At 42.1% G+C, this 27,088-nt stretch overlaps 1 protein-coding gene across 1 annotated transcript in view; it reads right to left on the reverse strand.

Moving 5' to 3' along the window:
- The window catches only part of col14a1a (collagen, type XIV, alpha 1a), a 167,076-nt gene extending 149,420 nt beyond the window's left edge, over nt 1-17,656 (reverse strand). Inside the window, exons 1-2 of the mRNA XM_085366286.1 lie at nt 17,563-17,656; nt 2,345-2,461 (exon numbers count right to left, since the gene is read on the reverse strand). Of these exons, the coding sequence (XP_085222412.1) occupies nt 2,345-2,461; nt 17,563-17,656 (211 nt within the window). The remainder of the gene's footprint in view (nt 1-2,344; nt 2,462-17,562) is intronic.
- Nucleotides 17,657-27,088: the final 9,432 nt, after the last annotated feature.

The following is a 27,088-nucleotide window of genomic DNA, read 5'->3' on the forward strand; positions in this document are numbered from 1 at the left end:
ATCAGCTTGTATACAGACCCAAACTTTTGTTTCTTGTTGCATGTTGAAGCTCTACTTGGAACCTTGTTAAGATCCAACCACGTAAAATATGATTTCTTTTTGCCATTTTTCAAGTGGCCTTAAACTTTTGATCGGGACTGTACTATGACTACACTCCAGGACTACCCGCTCATCTACAGAAACTGCAAGCTGCCTCTTTTAGTTAATTCTTTCTGTCCTGAGCTGAGTCCTGCAGCTTATTACGACAATATCAAATGTCTAAACTCAGAAAAGGAGTTTGTAAAATTTTAAAAAGCATAATTAGCTCATTTTGAATTTGATGGCAGGAATACACCCCATGGCCCAATCCCAACACTAGAAAAGTTGGTACAGGGCCATGTTTACAACTGTATCGTATCCTGTCTTCCTTTAAGAAAAGTCAGTGAAAACCTGGGAAGTGAAGAGCGCAGCTGCTAGACTTTTGGGGGAGTAAAAATGCTCCGTTCTTGTCTGATATAAGATTCCAGCTGCTCAACAGTCCTGGGTCTTCCTTGTTGTTGTTGGGGGGTTTTTTTGGTTTCATGATGCACCAAATGTTTTTATTTAAAGGTCTTGACTGCAGGTAGGCCAGTTCAGCACCCTGACTCTTCTACCATGAAGCCATGCTGTTGTAATAGATGTAGTTGGTGGTTTAGCATTGTCTTGCTGAAATATGCAAGGTGTTTCCTGAAAAAAGACATCAGCTGGACAGGAGTATATGCTGTTGTTTTACATTGAGGGACATTACTCTGAAATTGTTTAAGAATTTGTAGAAGCACCTTTTGCAGCTGGGTAGGCTACCTGTATTTTTTGTACCACTTCAAAGGGCTAATTTAAACTCGTTTACTCAAATAAGAATGTGATTAAAATATGAATGTGTACACATGTGAAGATGATTACACTTTTTTTACTATTATGAGATCTGTATCGTAAGTGAATACCAGTGATTTCCACCACTACTTGTATTATTTGGTGCTCAAAAAGCAAACAAGCAAACCTTCCAGTAATCACATTATGTACCGATGCATGAATATTACAAAAACTCAGCTTTTTTTCATCTGGGTCTGGCTTCATGTCCGCTGAGATTTAAAAGATTAAATATGGACATCTGGGTCTAATAACTATCACACGAGTATGTGTATGTACAAACAGAAAAAAGGCAGGCTATTCAACAGATATCCAGGAAATACCAGCTGACTGACAAAGAAGCAGGGTAAAGGTAAAAGTAGAACATTTTAAACAATTTGTAGTGCCATAAAAATGGTTTAAATTACAGGAGAACACATGCATTAAGGAAAAAATATAAATTTTGTAGGTAAAAGTAAATCATCTGGTTTTATTCTTCACACAAAGTTCAGCTCATTTGATTCAGAGAACGAAGAGAGTGGACATCAGGAACATGGCAGCTGCTGTGGCTTTCATGGCTATTTTTCAACTGACAAAGGCTTTATCCATCATATACATTTTTTAAATTTCCTGCTGAATTTGTTAAATGCCAGTGAGCTACTATTGCACTCCTCCCTTCAAGAAAAGTGGCCATAAATTTGAGTTTTAGTTCTATTGTTGGAAGCGGCAAAAAAAATTTCAGACGAGGCATTTTCAAAAAGTATTGTTTGCGAGAAACAGGTTTTATGCTATAGAGTGCTTATTCAGTCCTTCTTATTCACTTCTACATCAGCTGCAGAAGAATTGCCTGCTGTATTCAGCACAATATCAATAAAGAGGGAAGTGATGTGAAGGAGGATTTATGGCTGTAAACGTGGGTGCACATCAGCGGTAATTCGGGTGATTTCTATTAGACTTCTATTACACTGTGCATACTCAAAAAGAGACAAAAGTATAGCCGCTGTCTGTGACAGACACCTCATGACAAGCATCAAATAAAAGTGAAAATTCCACGTGTCCATTATGGCTGTAACTGCTTTCAGTGAGTTTCAGTTTAACACTGAAAAATGACTCCTGTGCTGACATTTGGCTGTCCTGGGCTAAACCTCTCCATCATGTCCTGTGTACCTATCAGCCCCATTTTCAAAATGTGCTGACAGGCTGCACATACGCAGCAGAAACTCTCCCTTGTCTCAAACTTGGCCGAGGTATAAGACAAACTCTGAGTCCTCTATATCTCTCAAGAGTGTAATCCCTTCAAAGGAGCTTTGATAAGAAGTAAATTACATAATCCTTCCTGACAGACAGAAAATCCAAGTCATAATGGGATCCTTCCTCCAAAATTTCAAAGTTAAGCTCCGCTTCTTTTTGGCATAGAGGTGCGCGTGCATGTGCTTTTGTGCATGAGTGTGTGCAGTAAAAAAAAATAAATAAATCCTACCTGGGGTACTTTTGTAGAAAAACAGATAGCTGTCAAAGTCTCCTTTGGGCTCCTTCCATGAAACCAGGAGTTTGCTTGAGCTCAGCACTTTGAAACGCAGCTTCCTCGGAGCTGGAACTGAAAAACAATTTTACAGTTAAATTGGCTCCAAAGAAGTTTGGGAATTATTAAAAAGAAAACAAACAAAAAAACATGTTAAATTAATGAAAAATGTCCTAAATATCAGTCAACATAAATAGAAAAAAAATATGTGAGCAGTTAAATCCAGAATGGCCAACAAAAAGCTGCAAATCGATGCGACTTTGACAGGAAATAAATGAATGAATGGTTGCATGGAAGGACACAGAGAGGGCTGAAGGTCCTACATCCATGAGAGCCACATAAGGCAGAGTATAAAAGAGGAAAAAAATAGAGGAATGTCTTCTTATGATCAATTTATGTTAAACACCACTCCAGAGACAAGAAACAGCGCAAAAAAAATTATTTTGCAAATATATGTATCACTTATCTAATCTATAGTGTATACATAAAGGAGAAGTGATTGGTGTACAGTGGCATTTTCATCTTATCCCTTGCAGCCCTCTGTCAATGAAAACAGATGCGCTGTGGCCTGTTAAAAACAGTGACAGCAGCCTTTCTGTCCCAGTTTGCCGAGGCAAACTGCGTGGAGTGTGAAGAGTGGACCCAGGTGCAGACATCTAAAACTCAAACTTAACTGATGATGAGCCGTTTATTAAGGCAGAACAGTACAAAATAAAAGGGCAAAAACAATGCAAACTAAGCAATAACCTAAACTGGGTAAACTAGAAAGGAAACACGAACTATGAAAAACCCTGGCAAACAGAAAAACAAACAAAACTCTAAACATGGCAATGATGATGAGGATATATGAAAACCTGAACGCAGGACATGGCATGGGAAGACTGAATGAGAAGGCACAGACTAAATACACACAGGAGGCTAATGAGAGAAGTGGGAACACATGGGGAACAGCTGACACATGAACATAACGATGTCACAGTGGAAGAGTAAAACTAAACACGATGAACACAGGAACACAAGACCTCTTCAAAATAAAACAGGAAACATAAGACGCAGACATGACAACCTGAACTTGACAACGTAAGACACAGACATGAAACACATGAAGGACAAAGGAGACTTAACAGGGGTGGAAGACACAAGGGGAATCTAATAACAAAGAACTAGAAGAACCTAGGCATGATAAAAAAATGAACTTAGAAAACCTGAAGGGCTTAAACATAAACCATAAACTAAAACTCAAAACGCTGGGTCAAAAGACCCAGGATCGTGACACTTTCTCTGCAGGAGTCTGAGTTTGTGCAGACTGTGGTTTCTAACAAACAAAGAGAGCACATTTTTTTCAAATAAAAGTATGGCAGAAAGGCAGACGACTTTTTCACATCTCCAGACAGAGCAATGTAATGTAGGAATGAGTAGGAATCCAACTAATTCACTTTAGTTGAAAATGGATGTAATTTTTATGCCTCGTTTCACCCTTTTGGTATATTATTCTTTGCTAGTGTTAATACAAAAGATGTAAGCCCAGCACATGCATTTTTGTCACGCTTCCTTGAGAAGTGGATCCATTTTTCAGTCAATAAATTGTCTCTTTTAAAAAAGGCAGTTTGTTGGGAAAAGGAAACAACTGAAACTTTAACAATGACAAATATATGAACAAAAAGGTGCTGAATGAAAACAGTATGAAATCATAAAGTTCCACCCATGAAAGTCAAATTGCGCTTGGCCGGTGTCCCGTTATAGGTAGTCTTTAGATCACTCCGTGGAAGCTCTGATCTGCACTTGTGCAGTTCATTCTGGAGTCAAGAAGCTGAATTTCACTTTGGAGAAGAGAGTAATGTTGCAGGGGGCCAGATCTACAATTTAGCAGAACTATGCATCAACAGTTTGACCCCAGGAAGGACAAATTTGTAAATGCACATCACAGGGAATGTCAAAAACATGACTATCATCCTCTTGGTCATACTCCCAACCTAATGCACGGCTTTTGGGCTTTGGAAACTCCTCGTCTAAAAACAGCTCTTTGGCAGAACCCCAGCTCCCATCCTGACTGAAAACTGGGCCTATTTAGAACATAAGTATTGTGTGAAGAGCAAACATATATCCAGGGGCATACATGAAAGACGAACTTAAACGGCAACACGTTGGAGCGGTCCAGAGGTGCAAAAGGGGGCATCCCATTTGCCTGAATTTTAGGCAAATAGCAAGGTCTTTGCTTTTTCACATCTAGTAATTAATAGGATCATGTGAATTTTTCACATGAGCAAGTTTTGAATCAAGAAACTGTTGAGAAAGCCTGAAAGTTTTTTACCACTGGAAGAAAAAGAGCTTTACATAAAATGTTACATGTCAAAGTATCCCTTCAAGCAGTAATAACGCTTGAATGGCTTCATATTTTAACTGCACACCCAAATAATCTTTCAGTCTACAGGGACTGTAGCCTATAATAAGTCACAATAGTGAGTGTGAACATGTGAAGAGCTTGCATTAGGCATGAAGGAGAAAGTCAAAAGCAGGGGATAATGCACTGACAAATCTGAGACGTGCTGTTCAGGATTTCCACTCAGAGGTGAGGACAGACTTCCAACCCTGTATCATATAAATTGATGTTATAATAAAGGTGACAACATCCGACCCGCGGTGCTCAGCTTGGTTAATGGCCTCATGTTGAAATGTCTTGACGTTCTGTGTAATCTTCAGTCGCGCACCATGAAATTTCTATACACCCGTGCATCTTCTTGAAGTAAACACTTTCCTCTTAAAGTCCAACTCATCAAAACCAACATCAGCCCTCCCTTCCAAACAACTTTAAAATGTTAGTCATGGCATTACCTCACAAATGTAAAATCAAGCCTCCACTTTTAGAGAAGCCAAAAAAGAAACAGAAACCAGTCTCAAACAAGGACGACTTCTCGAACTTGTCATCGGGAGATCTTCTGATGCAGCGCGATTGTTCTGCAACACATCACAGTCTCACCTTTTTTGTGCTGCTTTTCTTAAATCTCACCACCTATCCTCAGAATGCATGGGGTGGAAGTGTATAATTACACAACACAATGAGAATCTATGAATAATTTAAGCGAGTGATAGAGCTGAGTAGGTTATGACTTTGGTATTGTTTAGTGCGCCTGATAGTAGGTGAAATAAGTTGGCAGACAGGGGTACTAATAATGTGGTGACAATTGCGTTGAATGTCTGGATTTTTGCTTGGCATGTCAATGAAAACGCATACACACAGTGAATAATAAAAAATAAGACAATGTAAAATCTAAATGATCCAACTGTAACCCTTCAGAATGATTGTCAAGATCTTTAAGTAGGAGGCAATACCAGAGACAGCAACCATGATTAATGAATATGGACACAAATGCTGTGGATGCTGACAGGATACAGAGTTCTCTGATATAAATTACCCTTCAAAAAACCGACACGCCTGTTCTTGTTTATCCCCGTACAGCTGTAAATATCATCCAAGAGCTCCACATTCTGCACTGCCTCTCTAAATCTAAGATGCTTTCGTGGAACACATTACACATCCACACTCTGTATCTCACAATAAAATACTCTGCGGAAATACTAGACCTGCCCTGGACTTGCACAGTGCATACCCATCTATAACACAATGGTGTATTACGCAGCCCAGAGTAATTTATCTGAAAGAGTTACACCACTGGAATTAGCCAGCCCCCAACAGCTACTCGCAGGAGCTTTTTGGCAGGTAGTAAATGCTCCTCCAAACCTTTGGCAAAAGCTTCACGACTTCTGCATAGCAGCAAAATTTTGCTTCGGTAAATAGTCTGAATCACTGAGGCCTCAATGAAAAACCCCCCAGTGTGAAAATGATACGCGCTTTGAAAAAACAATATTTAACATGTTCTCCTCGTGCCGTTGAACCTTAATTCACAAGTTCCAATTTCAAGGTTGAACTTGAGTAATCTCCCGACTCGGTGGGGAGCCTGGACTAGAAAAATCTTTTAACTGGAGGCCCAGTATGAACTGGCATTATCTGGGTTCCAGCGATACAAGCACAGCTTGATGCCTCAGTTTCAGAAGAGATGACTCTTCCCAGGATTAGGAGCGCTGAAAGCTAGCAGGGATTCCTGGTAGATGAGTAAATGCTTGCTGTCCAATCCTCTGCTTCACTTCATCTTCTCACTCAGCTCTTGTCTCCGTTTCAAACTTCCTCTGCTTTTCTTCCCATCTTCTGATTTGGCTCACTGTCCACTCTGTGTTGGCTTAATTTCATCCAGCTTCTCTCCTGTGCTCTCTCTTCCCTTCTCTCTTCCGTGCTCAACAATCTCTCTATCCGACTTCCATTCATCTCTCTTTTCTTTATGCTCTGTTTCATCTCATGTCTTTCCTTTGTCTTTGCTGAGATTTCTGCTTTTTGTCAATCTCTATTTTCATTGCCAACCATCCCCTTTCCCTCCATCTCTGTCTCCTCTTTACCCCCTCTTAGCCTCTCATTTCTTTAATTTTCTCATCATTTTTGTCCCTATCCATTTCTTTTCCTTTCTTTGTCCCCTACTTTCCACTTTTACCCTCTTCTTAAGTTGACAGTACTTTGTTACTTCCTCTCTCTTTCTTTCTTTCCCTTTTATCTTCATTCCTGGACTCTCTTTAAGTTTAGTCTTCCTTCTTTTAAGTTGCTGCTTTCCTTTTTACAGAAAACCTACAGGCTCCACTTTGAGTGTTCAGGCCTTCACTACTCAGGATTTATGTACGACAACTGTTGGCTTGCGATGTCACCATAAGATAGCTACTGTGCTGTACATGAGAGAGATCAGGGGAAGTGTAGGAGTGTGTGTGTGTGTGTGTGTGCATTTAGTGTCTATTCAGCACCACAGCATGCATCCTTCAATGTGGTCGGCGTCTCGTTTTGCACGTAAACTACTCTGTTCACTGATGTAACACTTAACCCAAAATCACTGTGGCTCCTTTTTTTTTTTTAAATTTTCATCACACCTTCTCTTCTTATCCTCCAGTTTAACATCCTTGTACCGCTCCTCTTCACTTATATTCTGCTCTTTTATCAAGTTATTTAAGCATGTTTGCTCGTTTCCCCCTCCTTTATGAGCGTTTTAGCGACTCACACCCCTTCTTTCTCTCTTTGCTTACCTGTGTAATGGATGCCTTTTTACTTCATGCCTCATCTCTCTACTGCATTGTGTGTGTGTGTGTGTGTATATGAGAGAGAGACAGAGTGTAAAATCTCTCTTTAAGTCGGCTGAATATTAAGAGTCTGTTGAAAAATCTGTCCCCATGTGCAGTCTGGTGAAAGAAGCCATAATATTCCACATACTTGCCAACCATCTGTGAAAAAAATATCACCATGAAATACTCAGTCGGGTAAATTCTGCAGCAGATGACTGACATTAAACGGGAAGGAAATATTAAATTCTGGAGTTTATTACACTGACGCCGACATGTTCAAAACCCAGAGAAGTGTTAAGTGCAATGCAACATAAAATAAAATGTATTTTGCAGGAATAATTTGGTCTAATTCATCCACGAATCTATTACTAATATTGTATTTGTCATGTTAAACAAAGGAAATGAGGGCTCAGTATATCTGCCTAACATCAGTAACAGTCAATATTATGATTATATAGAGTATTGTGTCACATCTGTTGCAAAGATAATGTAATGAGTAGCTGATAAACTTTAACCTCCTAAGATCTGAGCTCTTATTTCTCCTTGGACCTGACAAACATTAAAGTAAGCATCGTCTTCAACAGATTTTTCTTTTTCCTCCTCTGGGGGTTTCTTTTACAGCATGACAAGAAAGTCAGAATTGTTTAACAGACTGCAAAATGCTTTATTGAGTGGAATGAAGTGTAAGGTGCAGAAAAGCCAAAATGTAATGTTCACACGAGGACTTCAGGTCCTGAGGAGATTAAGGCAGGGGCAGCTTGTAATAAAAATGCTTTGTCACATTAGTACAGATGGGCCAATAAATAACAATAAATGAATAAAGATGCAAACAAAACATTTTCATATCACTACCACTAAACCACACTGGTCAAGGATTTTTTTTGTTGGTGTTTCTTCTTCTAGAGATCAAATGTGCTTTATGATGGACTGTGATGTGCTGAGGCCAGATATAAAAAGAGCTTGTCACTGTTACAAAGGTGCACGTGCTTTAGATGTAATGTAATTACATTAAAATGACCACTCAAAGCACTTTAGACTGTGAGCTAGATATATTCATATATACGTGTGTGTATACAAAAACAGTGGGATGCAAAAATTTGGGCAACCTTGTTAATAGTCATTACTTTCCTGTATAAATCTTTGGTTGTTACAATAAAAAATGTCAGTTAAATATATCATACTGGAGACACACACAGTGATATTTGAAAAGTGAAATGAAGTTTATTGGATTTACAGAAAGTGTGCAATAATTGTTTAAACAAAATCAGGCAGGTGCATAAATTTGGGCACCACAAAAAAAGAAATGAAATCAATATTTAGTAGATCCGTCTTTTGCAGACATTACAGCCTCTAATCGCTTCCTGTAGGTTCCAATGAGAGTCTGGATTGTGGTTGAAGGTATTTTGGACCATTCCTCTTTACAAAACATCTCTAGTTTCTTCTAGACTCCAGAATGAACTCTAGTAGCCTTAACTTGAACTGAGCTTGTGGTCTTCCATTTTCTCAATATGCTCCTAACTGTGGAAGCAGACAGCTTAAATCTCAGCTCTCTCTGCTTATTATTGGATTCACCTGTGTATGTAGGTCAGGGGTCACTGAGCTTACCAAGCCAATTTGAGTTCCAATAATTAGTTCTAAAGGTTTTGGAATCATGTCTGGTTTTAATTAAGAACTAGAACTAGTGTCAACCAGCAACAAGGAGAGGTGAGATGTGAATATGGAAGCATTTTTTTTTTTTTTTGCAAAATTTCCGCGAGATCTTCAACGCACACCTCCGGCAGAGCTTCAACAGCATTCCGAGGGAGACTGGGGACATTGAGTCCGAATGGACCATGTTCAGCGTCTCCATTGCCGAAGCTGCTGCATTGAGCTGCGGCCGCAAGGTGGTTGGTGCTTGCCGTGGTGGTAATCCCCGAACCAAATGGTGGACACCAGAGGTGAAGGGAGCCACCAGGCTGAAGAAGGAGTCCTATCGGGCTTGGTTAGCCTGTGGGACTCCGGAGGCAGCCGACAGGTATCGACAGGCCAAGCGGAATGCGGCTCGGGCAGTGGCTGAAGCAAAAACTCGGGTGTGGGAGGAGTTCGGAGAGGCCATGGAAAAAGACTTTCGGACTGCCTCGAAGAGATTCTGGCAAACCGTCAGACGTCTCAGGAGGGGAAAGCGGTGCTCTACCTGCACTGTGTATAGTGCTGGCGGAGCGCTGCTGACGTCGACTGAGAAAATTGTCAGGCGGTGGAAGGAATACTTCGAGGACCTCCTTAATCCCACTGACACGTCTTCCGAGGAGGAAGCAGAGTCTGGGGATGAGGGGAATGACCCGCCAATTTCCGGGGGCGAGGTCACTGAGGCAGTTAAACAACTCCTTGGTGGCAGAGCCCCTGGTGTTGATGAGGTCCGCCCCGAGTTCCTGAAGGCTCTGGACGTTGTAGGGCTGTCCTGGTTAACACGCCTCTGCAATGTTGCGTGGAGATCAGGGGCAGTACCTGTGGACTGGCATCTTTAAGAAAGGGGACCGGAGGGTGTGTTCCAACTACAGGGGGATCACACTCCTCAGCCTCCCTGGGAAAGTCTATGCCAGGGTGCTGGAAAGGAGAGTTCGTCCGTTAGTCGAACCTCGGATACAGGAGGAACAATGCGGTTTTCGTCCTGGTCGCGGAACACTGGACCAGCTCTTTATCCTCTCCAGGATACTTGAGGGTGCATGGGAGTTTGCCCAACCAGTCTACATGTGTTTTGTGGACTTGGAGAAGGCATTCGACCGTGTCCCTCGGGGTGTCCTGTGGGAGGTGTTGCGGGAATATGGGGTGTCTGGCCCATTGCTACGGGCCATTCGATCCCTATACAACCGTTGCAAGAGCTTGGTTCGCATTGCCGGCAATAAGTCGGACTCGTTCCCGGTGGGTGATGGGCTTCGCCAGGGCTGCCCTTTGTCTCCGGTTCTGTTCATAATTTTTATGGACAGGATTTCTAGGCGCAGCCAAGTGGCGGAGGGCTTTCGCTTTGGTGGCCTCAGAATCTCATCTCTGATTTTTGCAGATGATGTGGTTCTGTTGGCTTCATCGGGTGAGGGCCTCCAGCTCGCACTGGAACGGTTCGCAGCCGAGTGTGAAGCAGCGGGAATGAGGATCAGCACCTCCAAATCTGAGGCCATGGTTCTCAGCCGGAAAAGGGTGGAGTGCCCACTCCGGGTCGGGGATGAGTTCCTGCCCCAAGTGGAGGAGTTCAAGTATCTCGGGGTCTTGTTCGCGAGTGATGGGAGAAGGGAGCCGGAGATCGACAGACGGATTGGGGCTGCAGCTGCAGTAATGTGGACGCTGCACCGGTCCGTCGTGGTGAAGAGGGAGCTGAGTGTAAAAGCGAAGCTCTCAATTTACCGGTCGATCTACGTCCCTACCCTCACCTATGGCCACGAGCTGTGGGTAGTGACCGAAAGAACGAGATCGCGGATACAAGCGGCAGGAATGAGCTTACTCCGAAGGGTGGCTGGCCTCTCCCTTAGAGATAGGGTGAGAAGTTCGGCCATCCGGGAGGGGCTCAGAGTAGAGCAGCTGCTGCTCCACATCGAAAGGAGCCAGCTGAGGTGGTTCGGGCATCTGACAAGGATGCCCCCTGGGCGCCTCCTGGGTGAGGTGTTCCAGGCATGTCCCACCGGGAGGAGACCCCGGGGCAGACCCAGGACACACTGGAGAGATTATATCTCTCGGCTGGCCTGGGAACGCCTTGGTATTCCCCCGGATAAGCTGGAGGAGGTGGCTGGGGAGAGGGAGGTCTGGGCCTCTTTGCTTAGGCTGCTGCCCCCGCGACCCGGCCCCGGACAAAGCGGATGAAGATGGATGGATGGAAATTTCAGGTTATTATCTCAAAATCTCAACATTTGGGATTATCTAAAAATTTAGAGTTAGGTACCAACTGGAAGGTTGGCGGTTCGATCCCCAGCTCCTGCTGTTGACGAATCCTTGCAAAGGAAACTGAACCCTGAGTTGGCTGCAATGCATCCAGCGGTGAGTGTCAAATAAAAGTGCTTTGTGTGTGACTGGGTGAACCCGCATTGTACATGAAAGTGGTCTGAGTGTTCAAAACTGAACAGAAGGGTGCTCTAAGAAACAGTCCATTTAACTTCTGACAAAACAACTTTCAGGTTTGAGTTAAGTCAAAATTTTGAGGTAAAAACCTGGAATTGTTATTTTTTAATGGTATTTTTTTTAATCATTATTATTATTCAGTGGTGTAAACAAGCTTCCAAGGTTAAAAACCATAAACAAGTGTAACTGCATGAGACAGAAAGAGGCAATGACAAGGAAAGAACGAATGCACCAGGACAGAAACCCCATGAATATATAACAAAAATCCAGGACCGTGGTGTCATTTCACACAGTCCCTAAATAAAACACGACTCGAGAGTTCAGCAGTAACTTTGACTTGAATTAAAAAAAACAAGCTTTGCACAGAAGATGTTCTTTTTTTTTTTTTTTTGGTAAATGAAGTTGAAATTATTATAATTACTCAAACTACTGCAATTATCTGCTGCAGTCCACAATAACTTGTGAAGGCAGTGGTTTTTAAATGCTACAACAAAAAAAGCTTAAATTTGATCAGCCATTAAAAATAAAAAAGTGAAATAACAGTAAATAATTTTCCCTCAGCTGAGTTTCGCCATTGTTTTTCTGCTTGTGTCCCGCTAACGGAGCCCAACTCACAGTATGAGCACACTGCAGTGTGCTTTATTAGAACTGTAAAATATAGCGTTTGTATTCACAAGATTTTGATTTGAGTGAAGAAATAGAGGCGATTCAATGAAACTAAGTTGTTTGCTTGGTTTTTATCAAACTAGTGGTGTTTTTTAAACATTATAACAACATCATATTATTTCTGTCAAAGCAGGACCTCATTTATAGACCGCAGTATGTGAGTATCTTATCTTATGTAAGTAATTTAGCAGATGCAGGAAGTCACCTGAATATGTAGTGTATACACACAGACCACCAAAAGAAGAAAAATCCTCATTAATTCAAATTAAGATGCAATTACAATTTATTTATGTACAATCACGGAATATGATCTACGTGCTCTGTCGGTAACGAGGGGGTAAAATTAGAAAAACTCCAGCGAGTCACATCTCCTACAATCCAATGCTCCATTTAGTCTAAAGTGGCTGATGATTATGACAAGCTGGATTACCATCAGCAGCAGCCGCAGCAGAGTGACAGGGTGACAGCGGCCTTGGTTCAGATAATTTAACAGTTTTTTAAATTCAAAACAGGTTGTTCCATCTCATCCTCATTTTTTGTTTATGAATAAATGATTTCTCATCATTGGCTTCTCTCCCTGTTCATTATAACTGAAATTACTGGCCCGCACTTTCACTCATACTAATTCACCAGGCTGCCCTCTAACACACACACATGCAGAGAACCCCTACACACAAGCATCTTTACAATGACTGGCTCACCCATCCACGACTGAATATAATGAATAAATGCTCGACTGGCAATTATTCCTATTTGTTCTAAAATGAGGTCAGAGTTCAGATTTAATCATGGCAGACATCCACCATCACCACCATCTTTCCTCCATCTATTCTGCTTTTGCTGTACTGGAAGCATCTTCCCAGTGTCAGGTCGTGGCTGGCATCGTCTTAGTTGGAGCAGAAAATAAAATTTACATTTCCCTTTTTGTCACATCTCAAGGTCAAAGAGAAAAAAGAAGGCCAGAAAAACAAAACAACAACAACAACAACAACAACTGTAATGTGCTTTGTTGCACACTTCTGCCTTTCTTCATTAGAAATAGTATCAGATGCTCTTTGCAAGTCCGACGGATGAGCATAAATCTATAAATCCTAAATACATACATTAACCACTAGGAAACAGTATGCCATCAAGAGGACATCTTTCAGCTCAATACCGGATGACAATGTCTGTGAGAGATTTATCTTGTCCTGAAGGATTAGTTCAGGTTAAATTTCTCTCCGATTTTCAGACTTACTTAGCATCACCAGCATGGCCGGTGGTCATTTAGAGAAATGAAGTGGTCACCAAAACTGTTGGACAGGCTGCCACAAAACAGTGAGAACAATATTTATGGTCCTGTGAGGAGAAACTCAGATGTTTTGGATGATCTTGTTTGTTTTCCTTTAGTGCTACCACATAGTTAATATCTTGAGCTTATAATGAAACATCTTGACTATGACACAGTACTTTGTGAAACTCTTGAGCAACTTGTCCTGGGTATATCCCGCCTCTCACCCTGTGATAGCTGGGAGAGACCCCAGCCCCTCGTGACCCTCAACTGGTTAAGCAGAAGGGGATGGATGAATGGATGGATGCGTGAGATAGATGAACCAATGTTGTGTATTTTAAATTGTGTCTTTGTTATAAGCACTCTGTTACAAGAACACAATTAGTTTCCCATATTTTTGCAAAAGATAACACAGTTTGACAAAATAAATGAGTGTTTTAGCACCAACAAGGTGATTTAAAGAGCTGAAAACTTGGCATATGGTGGCACAGTGTACATTTCTCCTCGAAAAACCTGAGTACTTTGGACAAGAGGAGGACAAAAGAAAAAGCAGCTGGCCTAAAAAACTATTTACAGCAGATAAAAAGTATCTGAAAGTTCTGTCTTTTAAGAAATATCTGAAAGAGATGCACCTGGCCCTTGAGTAGATCCATCTACTGTTCACTAAAGCCTCATCAAAAATGGTCTCAGTGGATGAATGGCTGTCAAGAAGCCATTCATAATGAAGGCGGACAGGAAGAACAGGATGAGGTGTGCCAAATTACACAACAACTGGACTGAAAATCAGTGGCAATGGGTCTGATGGAGTGATGAATCCAAATCTGAAATTTTTTATTCAAATTATCATCAATATGTTCAGAGGAGGTCAGGAGAGAAGTGCAACACTGAGTGTCTACAGCCATCTGTGAACAATACTGTACTTAAAGAATCTACTAGAAAGTTTTCCTGAGAGAGGCTGTGTTGAGGACTAAAGGTGATCATAGCAAATGTTGACTTTCAAGCTGATTAGAATTGCACATCTCTGTTTTATATACCTTATATAGTGTATTTCCTGGCTCAAGCACAGTGCCATACAAATTCTCTAACTGTCCTTTATAGTGCAAACAGTAGCACAAAGTTGCTATTTATCAAATCAACTGGTTAATTTACAAATACTTGCAAAACTAAAGACATCTCCCAGAACTTCAGCTAAAAATTAACTAAAAAACAACAACATTGCTTTACAGACATCATCAATTTAATGTTAATGTTACCAGTAAGTACAGAGTGAGCCTACATCTGGACAACACATGTGACAGTTAACTCTTATTGGGTATTCACTGGATACAAATCTTACAATAAGCATATTTTTGGAGCAGACTTGTAGCAGACTAAAAAATCATGAGTACATAATTTACATCATATCAGTTTCAGCGGTAAGCTGTCATTTCATTGGTCTCAGAAAAACTTTTTTAAAATACAAAAACAAGCTATACAATACAATATTAGTTTTATTTTATTCCAAAAGAATAAACTAATATTAAGCAACAATGAGATTAGAGTATTATTTTCTGATAATACTGTTAAATACTCAATAATTTTCTATAATTCTTAACCGGTGCCCTCGTTAAAGGGACTTCCTGACAATATCCAGACAGTTGCTCTGTACATACAGACATCCTGCATGGGAAGGGCACATGCTAATCCTCAAGCTAAAATCCCCTCTGACCAGATGTTGCAGCTTACAGGGACAGACTGGGCACAAAATTAATGGCTATCACATGCTCCCTAATGAAGGGATTGAACAGGGCATAGTCCTGTAGTGTCTGGGAGGTCGTCCATGTTCTGCTGTGGTTCACTGGCATCAAATTAATTGTGTCCCACTTCTGTCTCACCTCTTATTTCTGTCCATCTGCAGTGAAAAATATGACTTATGGAACTATCGACAGTGCAGAGAAAGATCTTTGATAAAAAGAGGCAGCGGTGGGGAATGGGTGAGGCTGACATAACGATAAACATACAGAGAAGGAATTTTAAGTTGCTATTTATTAGGGATTCCCAATGGTCAGACACAAATAGCCACGTGCTAATCAGATCCAGTTTTAAAAGATTAGCTTTAAGCAAAAGCTATGTAACCTCTGGAACACCACCCAGTGATTGATGCATGTTTAAGGTGGAATTCTTTTAACGCAGCTGTACAAAACAGATCGATAAATGGATTTTGACAGATGTGGCTAATGAATTTTGAACGTCACAACCTGGAAGGAATATAAGCGGCTCACCCATACACACACGCGCGAGCACACACACACACAAACAAAGAACATTCAACTAAATATCTCATCTTCCCTCAGGGTCATTTGAATATGATCACTATCTTGATCGTGAAAGGTCTGACCATCTGTACAAGCTTGCTAAATACACATAAACAGAGCCAACTTATGCACAAAATCCACTTAAACACACACACAGGTGCACACACACACAGACACTCATTCACTGCATCCATAAGACTGAGTATAGAGCCTCTGGATCCATTAGTTATAATAAGCTGAAATTTACCAGTAATGCATCCTACAGCCGTAGAGGAGATATCAGATGGTTATATTTACCATCTGAATACCAATGAAGTAGCACAACATGAATAACCTAATTGAAAAGGACTGGTTTTCTCATACACATGTGAAAATGTTTTCACAGGACCACACAGAGTCGTGTGAAAAACAAAGTACACCCGGCGATTCAACAGCTGTAGAACCACCGTTAGCAGCAAACTATTTTTTTCACTCATTCTGTTAGAGATCTGCTGCTTTGCATCGTCTTTTTTCATGACCCATTTTTATGCTTAAGCTGTCGGACAGACGGCCTCACATTTGACTCTAGAATACTTTGGTATACAGCTCAGTGACTGCAGGCTGCCCAGCTCCTAAAACAAACCAAAATCATCACCCCTCCACCACCGTGCTTCAGAGGTGGTATGAGGTGGTGTGCTGGTATGTCAAAAGGACGTTGTTACAGAAGTGTTGTGGTTCGTTCAGATGCAACGAAAACAAACTTTTTTGTTGTTGTTGTTGTTCTGTTTGTTTTGGGGGGTTTTTGCAGTTTCTTTGAGAATTGCACAGTTGGACTTTGGGGTGAATTTACTTGGAAGATTGTGAGACTGGTTGCTCCAGACCAGCCAACTGCCAAAGCTTCTGCTTTTATAAAGGTGCTCAGACTTCCTGATAGTCACTTAATGAAATGTATTTGGTTAGCAGGACCTTGATGATATTTACCATCTTAATTCCTGTTGTGTACTTAGATCTTTTCACATGACAGCGAAGAGTCCTGTGGAAACTTTCTTTCTGTTTGTTTCCCTGAAGCCAATAAAGTAAACGTATCAACAAATATTGGGGAGGACCAGCAGGAAGAGTCTCAGTATCATTCAAAAACACACACTGTTTCATTTTAACACAAATGTGCTGATATATCCTCATAATGATGATAATAACCCATGTTCAAGTGGATGCCATCCAGATACTTAATGTGATCAAAAATATGGCACAAATCAGACAACAATGCACATTTTGATGAAACTCAGGTTTGCTGAGGTGAAGATAATTGCAAAGCACACTGGAGTGTTATATACTGAGCAGCACATTGTGCAGCAAATCATCCCAGTGTGAAGCGCACTATTACGCTTTTATTAAAGCCTCTCTGAAGCGCGGCAGCATCAGCAACGGGGTGGCAAGTGTTGCCATGCTGCCAGGGTAAGTCGGCATGATGATATGAAGGTGATATGAACTAGAGCATGATGTGATTGGACTGAGCCTGCACGCCAAACAGCGAGATGATGAAGGGGGTGATGAGGGAAGAAAGGCGGAGGATGAGAAAGCAGAGAGGGGGGGGGGGGGGGGGGGGGGGGGTATGTGGATATAGTGGAGTTCAAACAGGTAAGAGTAAGGGGATTGGATGGGGTGACCTGATCGGGGGGATAAGAGAAATGAGACAGCAAGGGGAATTGGAGAAGAGGAAAACCACTTACCTTGACCCTGTGCCTTACTGGGGTAATAGGAAACAAGGGCCAGTAACACCAGTGGAGCCCACAAACACCAACTGATCTGCCCCATTGACAACATCCTCAAAACCAGCAGTCTAGACCTGCAAGGACAGAAAACAGATCAGCAAGAAAGAAAGAAACAAGAGCGGAGATTTAACTGCATGAATGTCACTCGGCTGCGGGGCGACTCAATGCTTCAGTTCACTGATCTAGAATCAGTTATTTTGTTTAATATCAACTTTTTTAACAGTTACAGAGCAGAAGCTTCACAGTCTACACTGACCACAGAGCTGCAGCTGAGCCTCCCGCCTACACAAAACGAGCCAGACGCAAAACAGTGGAGCACTTTGTTGAAGAGAAGAGAAGAGAAGAGAAGAGAAGAGAAGAGAAGAGAAGAGAAGAGAAGAGAAGAGAAGAGAAGAGAAGAGGTCAGACAGAGTGACAGTCAGTTTGATTGACAGTCCAGAGAGGGAACATTTCACAAAGCCATTGTTCAACCAAAAGAGCAAACACTTCTTCCGTATCTCATCTCCTCCTTTCACCCCTCACTTTTTTGTTCTCTCTCCTCCACATTACCCCTAACCCCTCGCCTCCTCTCCCACCTCTCTGCCACTCTTTAGTATGAGCACTGATGGACACACAGATACCTTCTGATTTTCTCTTTTAGACCCACCTCACTACAGTCACACCTGTCGCCGCATGGACATGTGAAAGAAGAAAAAAGTCCTTTGATGACGATCGATCGTTCTGTGGTGTTGAATGAGCAGCAGGTCTTTCATTCAGACGTTGTGAAAAAGCAGAATTAATAAGAATACACAAGAATGGGGGATTATTTGTCCTAGTTTTTCATACTTATGGAGAGGGATGGAAAAGTGAAACTACTTCATTTGTAATAAATCTTTCACACACACTGACAATGCAACATTTTACACACACAAAAACTTCATCGGGGCTGCTAAAGTAAGATGATTAGACTCAGAGGGAACGTAAACGGTCCTCCCGTGGTCCTAACAGCAAACCTTTAAATAGGGACCAAAGTTTCCCTTGTCTCCGGATTGCATCGATGATGACGATAATCCGTCTTTTAATTCGAGGGGAAAATTTGCAACCGGTTTACTGCTTTAATTGCTTAATGAAGACCAGAGAAAAGGCGTCAACTTCAATAAAATCTAGCCATTTTTCCTTTAATTTTTTTTTTTTTTTTTTTTTTTTTTTGGTTTTTAGAAAAATACTAAATATAATAAGAAAGACCGAGAAAGACACGCGGATCAGTTAAGAGTAAATAATTTTAACACATCAGGAGTAAAATACAAACTGATTGTTTCGTAGGTGAAATTTTCCTTAGCTTAAGAGATTTTTTTTAAACATACGCTAAATTACTTGTCTATTTTCCACCTGCTCTCAAGCCTGCAAGTTTAATTTCATGACCGCAGCATGAATGCGTCCCCCGGTGATCATGTTGAAGTGCTCCAGAGTGATTTAATTTAAGTTTCTCAGGCAGATTTCTCTCAAACTATCAGACCTATTCAAATGAACCGATTTGGCCGAAATACCCCAGCGCCAGCAGCACACCTGAGACCGACTCAGTTGCCCGCACAATGAATGAAATCGCCTTTCATACCTCTCCAGTCATCAATTCAAAGCGTCCTTTTATCCCCCAAAGGAAATCCCGTGAATACCAAAGACCGCTCCTGCTTCTGCCTCCCAAAAGGGTTCCTCTTTCTTCTCACTCTTTCTTCCCCTCTTCCTTTCTCTCACTCCTTCTCTCCGGATACAGTTCGTTCAGTCCGGAGTGGGTGTTTCTCTCCTCGTTATTCAGCCATCCCTCCCTCCGGCTATTCCTCCCTGTCCCAACCCTTTCCTTCACCCGGATTCATCTCACAGAGAGAAAGAGAGAGAGAGAGAGAGAGGAGCGAACCAGTGGCGCTGCGCAAAATACTCCGCTGCCAACCTGCAGGTTTCAAATTGGCTTCCTCAGGGTCCCTTATGTGCGCCTCCGCGGTCACGACGGGACTTGTCGTGGAGGACGTATCTGTAATCTGCGGCTTTAAAGGACCCACACGGTTATTGTATGTGCGCGGTCTTTTTTCTTCTTCTTTCTGAAAAAGGCTCTGTGCGCTCAGAGCAGGTGTCTGGCCATGCCCTGCTGCGCTGCCAGCTTTGATGTTGAAGGCACAATGACACAGGTTTTCACCTCAGCTCAAAACTGGAGTTTAAAAGAAAGAATCTGACAGGAACCATATGGAACATTTTAGCTTCACAGTTTCACTTTATTGCATCCATAAGCCTAAATGTTCAGCTCTGGGTTTATGAACAAAGCTTGGAAATCACTTGAAATCTTTCATGACTGTTTTTCTGTTCCCCGGTAGAACAATCCTGTCTCCGCAATTTACCCAATTCAATTAAACTTCTGCCTGAAATAAAACGAAATATTTTGAAATTCAAATTCAAATATGAGCTCAAGTTCTTCTGTGTCAGAAATTTGTATCTAGTACAAAACATTTTCAAACAAATAAGTGCACAATGTTGGCTTAATCTAATTATAAGATTCTTAATTGTTCCTAACCTAAGACGGCGTCTCTCAAACCTCTGGGTGTTGGCTTAATTTCAAGTTTGTAATGTATTATTATTCAGTCAGCTAGCTATTGGGATTAGTTGTCCAAAATTGGATCCAACTTTGAAATGTCAAATCTTGTAGTTCCTCTGATGGCCACTTGAGGCCGACTACAAAAGTCATTCTCTATAGACTTCCATGTTAAACCCCCTAGTGTTATTTATTTCAAGCAAGTTTACAAGCATGGTACAAAAATAGTTTTGGCCTCTATAAATTCAATTCAGTTCAATTTTATTTTATTTTATAGCACCAAGGTAAACACCCTACAATCATACAAATTATCATACAGAGAAAAGTTCCAGCAGTCAGATAACCCCCTTTGAGCAAGCTCTTGGTGACAATTGGAGGGAAAAACTCCCTTTTAACAAGAAGAAACCTCTGGCAGAACCAGGCTCAGGAGGGGCGGTGAGGGGAGGAAGACAGGACAATAGACATGCTGTGGAAGAGAGCCAATGTCTGAACTCTCAACTATGAACTGTTGGTGCCATTTGAAGCATTAGTTAAGCCATATGACTAATATTATGGTTTACTGTAAGGTACTGACCTTCCAAGAAGTTTGTGCTTCAGTTTTGTTGAGTGCAATTCAAGTATTTTAGCCTGTTACTTGGAACTAATTACTAATTACTAATTTGTAGCGATTCTGTGAATTCCAACTGTATGGTTTATGACTGGCCTTCCAGCTTAGCAGATAGCACAGCACTACACCCTCTTGTTTCATACAGTTGTTGTTGTTTTGTTTTTTTACGTTTATTTAACAGCAGGGAAAGAGTGTGAAGCGGGGAAATCACTGGTGAGTAACAGTTCACTGAATGGGAGCGCTTTAAAAAAATTCTTGTTCCAGTGTTCAGGACAGAGTTGCAGGCTGGGGTTTTCTAGAAGGTAAGGCAGTGGAAGGCGGACAGGTGAGCTTTAACTAGATTAATCCTTTCACAGAAACTAACCAGCTCGGGATAGCAGACGATTTCTGGTGAAAGAGCTCCTTCAGCCAACTGAGAGTCATTAGGAAGCAGAGGGGAATGAGGCATTTGTGAGGAGAATTCACAGGGAGCTTCAACAAACATCAGAGAGCCTGATTACCAGAGTGGGCTCGAGCTGGTCCTTAAGTATAGGAAGGTAATGAGCTGACAGCACACAGGTGCAGAGTGGAAAGGCAACAGGCTTCACTTGCAGGGTGGGGCTTCCCAACTCCACCTGAGGGCACGCAGGGGAAAGGAGAAGAGTGGATAGTTAAGAGAGAGAAAGAAAACATGAGGGAAAAAGCCCTAACCAGCCCTGGACATGTAGTCCATCTATGGTAACATCTATGGTCCAGTGAACCAGCATCGCTGTGGTCAAAAACAGAGGCTTCAGAGTGCAGCGTCTAAATCCAATTCAATTCAATTCAATTTTACTTATATAGCGCCAAATCACAACAAAAGTCGCCTCAAGGCGCTTCATAGATACAGAGAAAAACCCAACAATCATATGACCCCCTATGAGCAAGCACTTTGGCGACAGTGGGAAGGAAAAACTCCCTTTTAACAGGAAGAAACCTCCGGCAGAACCAGGCTCAGGGAGGGGCGGCCATCTGCTGCGACCAGTTGGGGTGAGAGAAGGAAGACAGGATAAAAGACATGCTGTGTCCAGTGGGTGACATCTTCACACCTACATACATTCCTTTTATATACAGCCTATGGTGCTTGATGCAGACTCTCAAGCACTTGAAAAACCTGGTTTCAGATAGATGACTGCAAATTTTTTGCCAGTTTACACAATGCTGTCCAAAATGTGACACAATTAGGTGAAATTTTGAAATGAATCCTTTAGTTTCGACTTTCTTGCTGCGAAATGTGAATATTGATGCACGACTAATGTTGCTGACTAATGTTGTTTTGTCAAAGTCTGTGGTGGGTCACATTTATCAACATTTATGCATTCAAGGTGTCCTTTGAGCATGATGCACAGGATTATGGCAAAAGTAAGACGGAGTAGTCATCCCCACCTGTCATTTTGCAGGGTTCAGGATGTTTCCTGAAACCATGACCTTTACCAAAACCTAACCAAACAGTTTTCAGGGCCTAGACCTAATCAGTGAGTGAAAGTAAAGGCACTCAGCTCAAAAGTGAGAATTAGCAGCACCTGGCAAAACAGCATTATATGATGAGAACATTTTGTGTTCTTCAACAAACTATTCTTTCAAACTAAATGAGCATTATAATGGATTAGCCAGCACCACGGGTTCCTCCATCAGGCTGAGAGAAAGACTTGAGCGCACTTTGAAATCCTGTTTATGCACTCAGCTCTGCTGCTCTTGAAGAAACTGAGGAAATTTGCCCTGAGGGCGGAAGAATGGGAGTCATGGGAAACTGAGACAGGTGAAATGTGCCAGTGGCTGAGTTGAAACGCTGAACAGCTACACTCCAGGTGTGTCCCTGGGGCACATAAATACTCTTAGCACAGACATGCACGTTTTAGCGCCAAAGTACTGTCCAGATGTCATAAACACTATAATCAGGTGGATAAGGATTCTGCGTCCACATCCCTCTCTCCCGTCCTCCCTTCCTGTCCTTCTGCTGTCCCCTCTCCCTTCATGTTTTCTGTTTGTAGAAGACCACACAGCAGATAAATGCAGCGCGTGTAGACACTGCGCCACAGTGTCTGCTGTCATATTCAGGGATTGAGGTTAAGACATAAGCATAATAAATCAGTGGTATTTCTATAACTAAAAATTCCACAATATATTCATTATATATTCATATATTTATGCTTAAGGGGAAAAAGTGCTTTCATGAACCTGTGTGTGAATGAGGATTGTAGTATAAACCACTGTGGTTACTCAAGCTGAGTTAAAAAACACTATACAACAACCAGTCCATTCACCATGTCTCTGTTACTCTTGTGAATAATTTAGCATGGAAAAGGAATTTGACAAACTGGTTTATTTACCAGATAAAGAGGCACTAAAACCAGATAAATCCAGCTTGGCTGTGATGTGTAATCCTTATTGATGTCACTTTATATTCTGAGTCCTTAGTGGGATCTGACTGACAGCTCTGCTCTACTGACTTACAGGCCAACGGACCTGAAGACCTGCCCGATGTATGAACCACAGCACTGTCCTCACCGCAGGTCCCTTTTCCTCCTATTCACCCCTCTTGATGTCCTCTCTTTATTCACCTTTTTATCATCTCCTTTTTTTTGCCTCCCTCATTGTCCTTTCCATTTTTTCCTCCCTTTTCACCTCCCTTACTGATCTTTTCATCCTCCTTCTGTCTCCTCCACCATCACTGTCCATCCCGACTGGGGCTTTGTTGAATAAATAAATCACTCACTTGGTGAAGTTGATCTGCAGGTCATTTAGCTCGGTGCCATATGGTCCAACTGTGATGCTTCATAAAGTTTTTAAAGTCACAAAACAGCTATTGATATCTGTAAAAACTGCATGTACTCTACCTTGTGATAAGGACAGAGCCTGGGAGACTGCAGCACTGCAAGAAATGTTTCATTATATAAATATAATGAAACATTTTATACATGAAACATTATACACAAATAATAAGTGCATTCAGATGGTATGTGAGAGATGTAATATGTCATAGTGTTATTCACACTAAAAACAGTTTCTTTTATAAAATAAAAGTGTTCATAAGGCACACTTAACCTCCAAGGTTTGTAATCCCCATAACAGCTGTTTTCTTTTGACGATTCCTTTGGTCACTCGGCTGGTGTTTAAGACCTCCTGTTTACACCTGGTCAACGTATTGTAATAAAAACTGATCAAAGTACACCACGGTCTTTCGCAGTTCCTTTATCTTACTGTAATTATTAGGAGCAAGCTGCCATTGTTGTTTAGACAAACAGAGAAAACCTCGCTTCCAGTGCTGTGGAGGATTTTCCCCAGGAAACACGAACCCCCTCATTTGCGTGAATCAGCACATGTTTAAAGCTCGACGTGTGTGAAAGACGAATGTTCATTGTGTGGCATCAATCAGCAGTGAGTATGAGAGCCACGAATTTACTCACGCCCTTCTTTACAAAAACAAAAACAAAAAAAGAAAGAAAGAAGAAAAAGCTGGTTTCTTGAAAACATCCCTAAATAAAAGCACAACCTTTTTGCAGTTCAAAAGCTGCAACAAGAAGTAATGCTCATTAGATTCTGCATGTCAGGTCACACGCTCGCACAATGCATAATTTCAACAACATTCATTCTCAAATTTAAACAACCACTTCCTCCACTTAGTGCTCTCTTTCCATTTCACACAAACACACACCTGAAGCCCGCTGGTTGACATGTTTAAGATGCAGAGATAACCTGAGGCATTGAGTCTTTGTTCTCTACCCCAGTGAGACAAAACAACTCATTGTATCACACACACACACACACACACACACACACACACACACACACACACACACAGCTGCATTTAAACCAGCAGAAGAGCCTAATTTGTTAGTCTTATAGGCTTAAGCTAAACACCAGGACAAGTTCAAATAGAGCTGACACATTCAAGGCCAAGCTTGCGCACACGCAGACGTGTGAATGCCGGACACACACATTGCTCTTGAGCGCTGTGTTAATGACAAGCAGCAGGTTAATATGAGGGCAGCAGGAGACAGAAGTGACCACAGCCTACTGATTAGTCCACTAGCCACAGTTGTTAGCAATCTTGTCATCTGCTACCAAGCCTGCCATTCTCAGTGCCGCTAACCCGACAGCTCTTAAGGTCACAAAGCAGCACTTCATGGTGCAGCTCAGAGATAGAGGTCATTAACTCTTAAAGTTATTTATTTGAAAACTCTGGGCAAAGGTGGCTGTTTGAGTGCTTATGAGCTGAGGTATCTCATGCATGCACATTCACCAGAGCTCCTCAGTTCAAAGCTTTAGCCATGGTAGCAATTAGCATAAAGTCAAGTCCTAGCGCATGCTAAGTGCTAGTTACAGTTTTTGCCCGTTGCTTGAACACTATAAACCCATGCTCAGACTAAAGTAACACAACGTGAAGCTTTTGTTACCATACCTCAAACACATGTACCCATACCTTAAACAAAAGCGCTGCTTTGCACCCCAGTACCAATTATGCAACACTCCTACTCCTTTATGCAACACACCTACCCCTTTATGCAACACACATGGTCCTGCATGCTACACTCTATTTCATACATAAGACACTTCGCTCACAAAATGAAATCTCAGGGTGCCATTCGGAAAACACATGTATCCAAAATACAAAACACATCGGGTAATTGCAACCACTCAAATACACACCTGAAGGCACGTACTTGCAAAACCGAACACCAATTAGCCAACTACAAAAAGCCCTCAGCGTAGCCATTTCAAGAACTTTGCAAGCATGGATGGAGGGAGAGCAAGAGGAAGAGGTAGAGGAGGAGGAGGAAGAGGAGGAGAAGGCCGAAGAGGCCATGAACGGACCCATATTTCTGATGAAATAAGAGCAACTTTGGTGGACCATGTCATCAACCATGGCCTGACTATGAGGGAAGCTGGGCAGAGAGTCCACCCACATCTAAGCCGCTTCACAGTGGCATCTGTAATACGAACATTCCGACTAGAAAACAGGTATGTCTTCACCTCCATACCTTCTGCTCTACTCAGATGGTTTTATAGCACTGTTCTACAGTATATCACATTACCATATCAAGTGTACGGGGTGCTAATGCTCCTTTTGCAGCCAAAGTGGCTGATTCCTTATATTGAAGTACAGTGTTGTACAGTGGATGACACAGTACATACAGTAAAGTACTGTAAGAAAAATAAGCAAACCGATGACAATATGTGGTTGTATTCCTCCAGAATGACCCGAAGACCTTCTGGGGGAGGACGGCAACGCCTGTTCACACAACAGCAGGAACTTGCCGTTGTGGACCTAGTGAGGGCAGACAATGCCATCCGTCTCCACCAGCTACGACGGAAAATACTTGCAGACAGGCGAGTGTTCAGCAACATAAACCATGTGAGCATCACCACCATCAGACGCATCTTGGGTAAACTCAGCATCACCATGAAGCAGCTCTACAGAGTCCCATTCGAGAGGAACAGTGACAGGGTCAAAGGACTTCGAGCTGAATATGTACGGGTACGTGTAACTGTCCCTTACATTTACAATAGAGTATTGGTGAAGTCCAGTAGCAGCTGAATATGTACCATATCAGTACCACATGGATCTATTCTGAGAGCTACACAGGTACCTGTGTGATGGGGTGAGGGTGCCGTATGTGTAGCACTGTAGTACAGTGACATGTTCCCCTTTTTTTCAGAGAATCTCGGCCATGGATGGAGCTGCACAGCCTCATGAATACATTTTGATTGATGAAGCTGGATTCGACCTGAGCAAAACAAGACGACGGGGTCGTAATGTAATTGGCCAAAGGGCAATTGTGCACGTCCCAGGGCAGCGCGGGGGAAACATCACATTATGTGCCGCCATATGCCTTCGAGGGCTTCTGCACCATCATGCAATACTAGGTCCATACAATAGCCAACACATACTCACATTTCTAGATGCTCTCCATGATATAGTTGTACAGAACAGAGCAGATCAGCCCAGGTTTGTGGTGATATGGGATCATGTCAGTTTCCATCGGGCTGCTCTGGTCCAGGCCTGGTTCTCCAACCACAATCAATTTGAAGTGGTATACTTGCCCCCTTACTCACCATTTTTAAACCCTATTGAGGGTTTTTTTAGGCTTGGAGATGACGTGTATATGACCGCCAACCACATGCCCGCATGCCTCTTCTGCAGGCAATGGAACAGGCCTGCGGCGACATTCAGGTGACAGCAATCCATGGATGGTTTCGACATGCAAGAGGATATTTTCCCCGGTGCCCAGCGGGAGAGGACACTGCTTGCGATGTTGATGAGGTCCTGTGGCCAGACCCCAACAGACGGCGGGATCCAT

Source organism: Diplotaxodon limnothrissa, linkage group LG11 (genome assembly GCF_057381915.1).
Source record: "Diplotaxodon limnothrissa isolate DT_005_m linkage group LG11, D_limnothrissa_male_GT1.1, whole genome shotgun sequence".
Lineage (NCBI taxonomy): Eukaryota > Metazoa > Chordata > Actinopteri > Cichliformes > Cichlidae > Diplotaxodon > Diplotaxodon limnothrissa.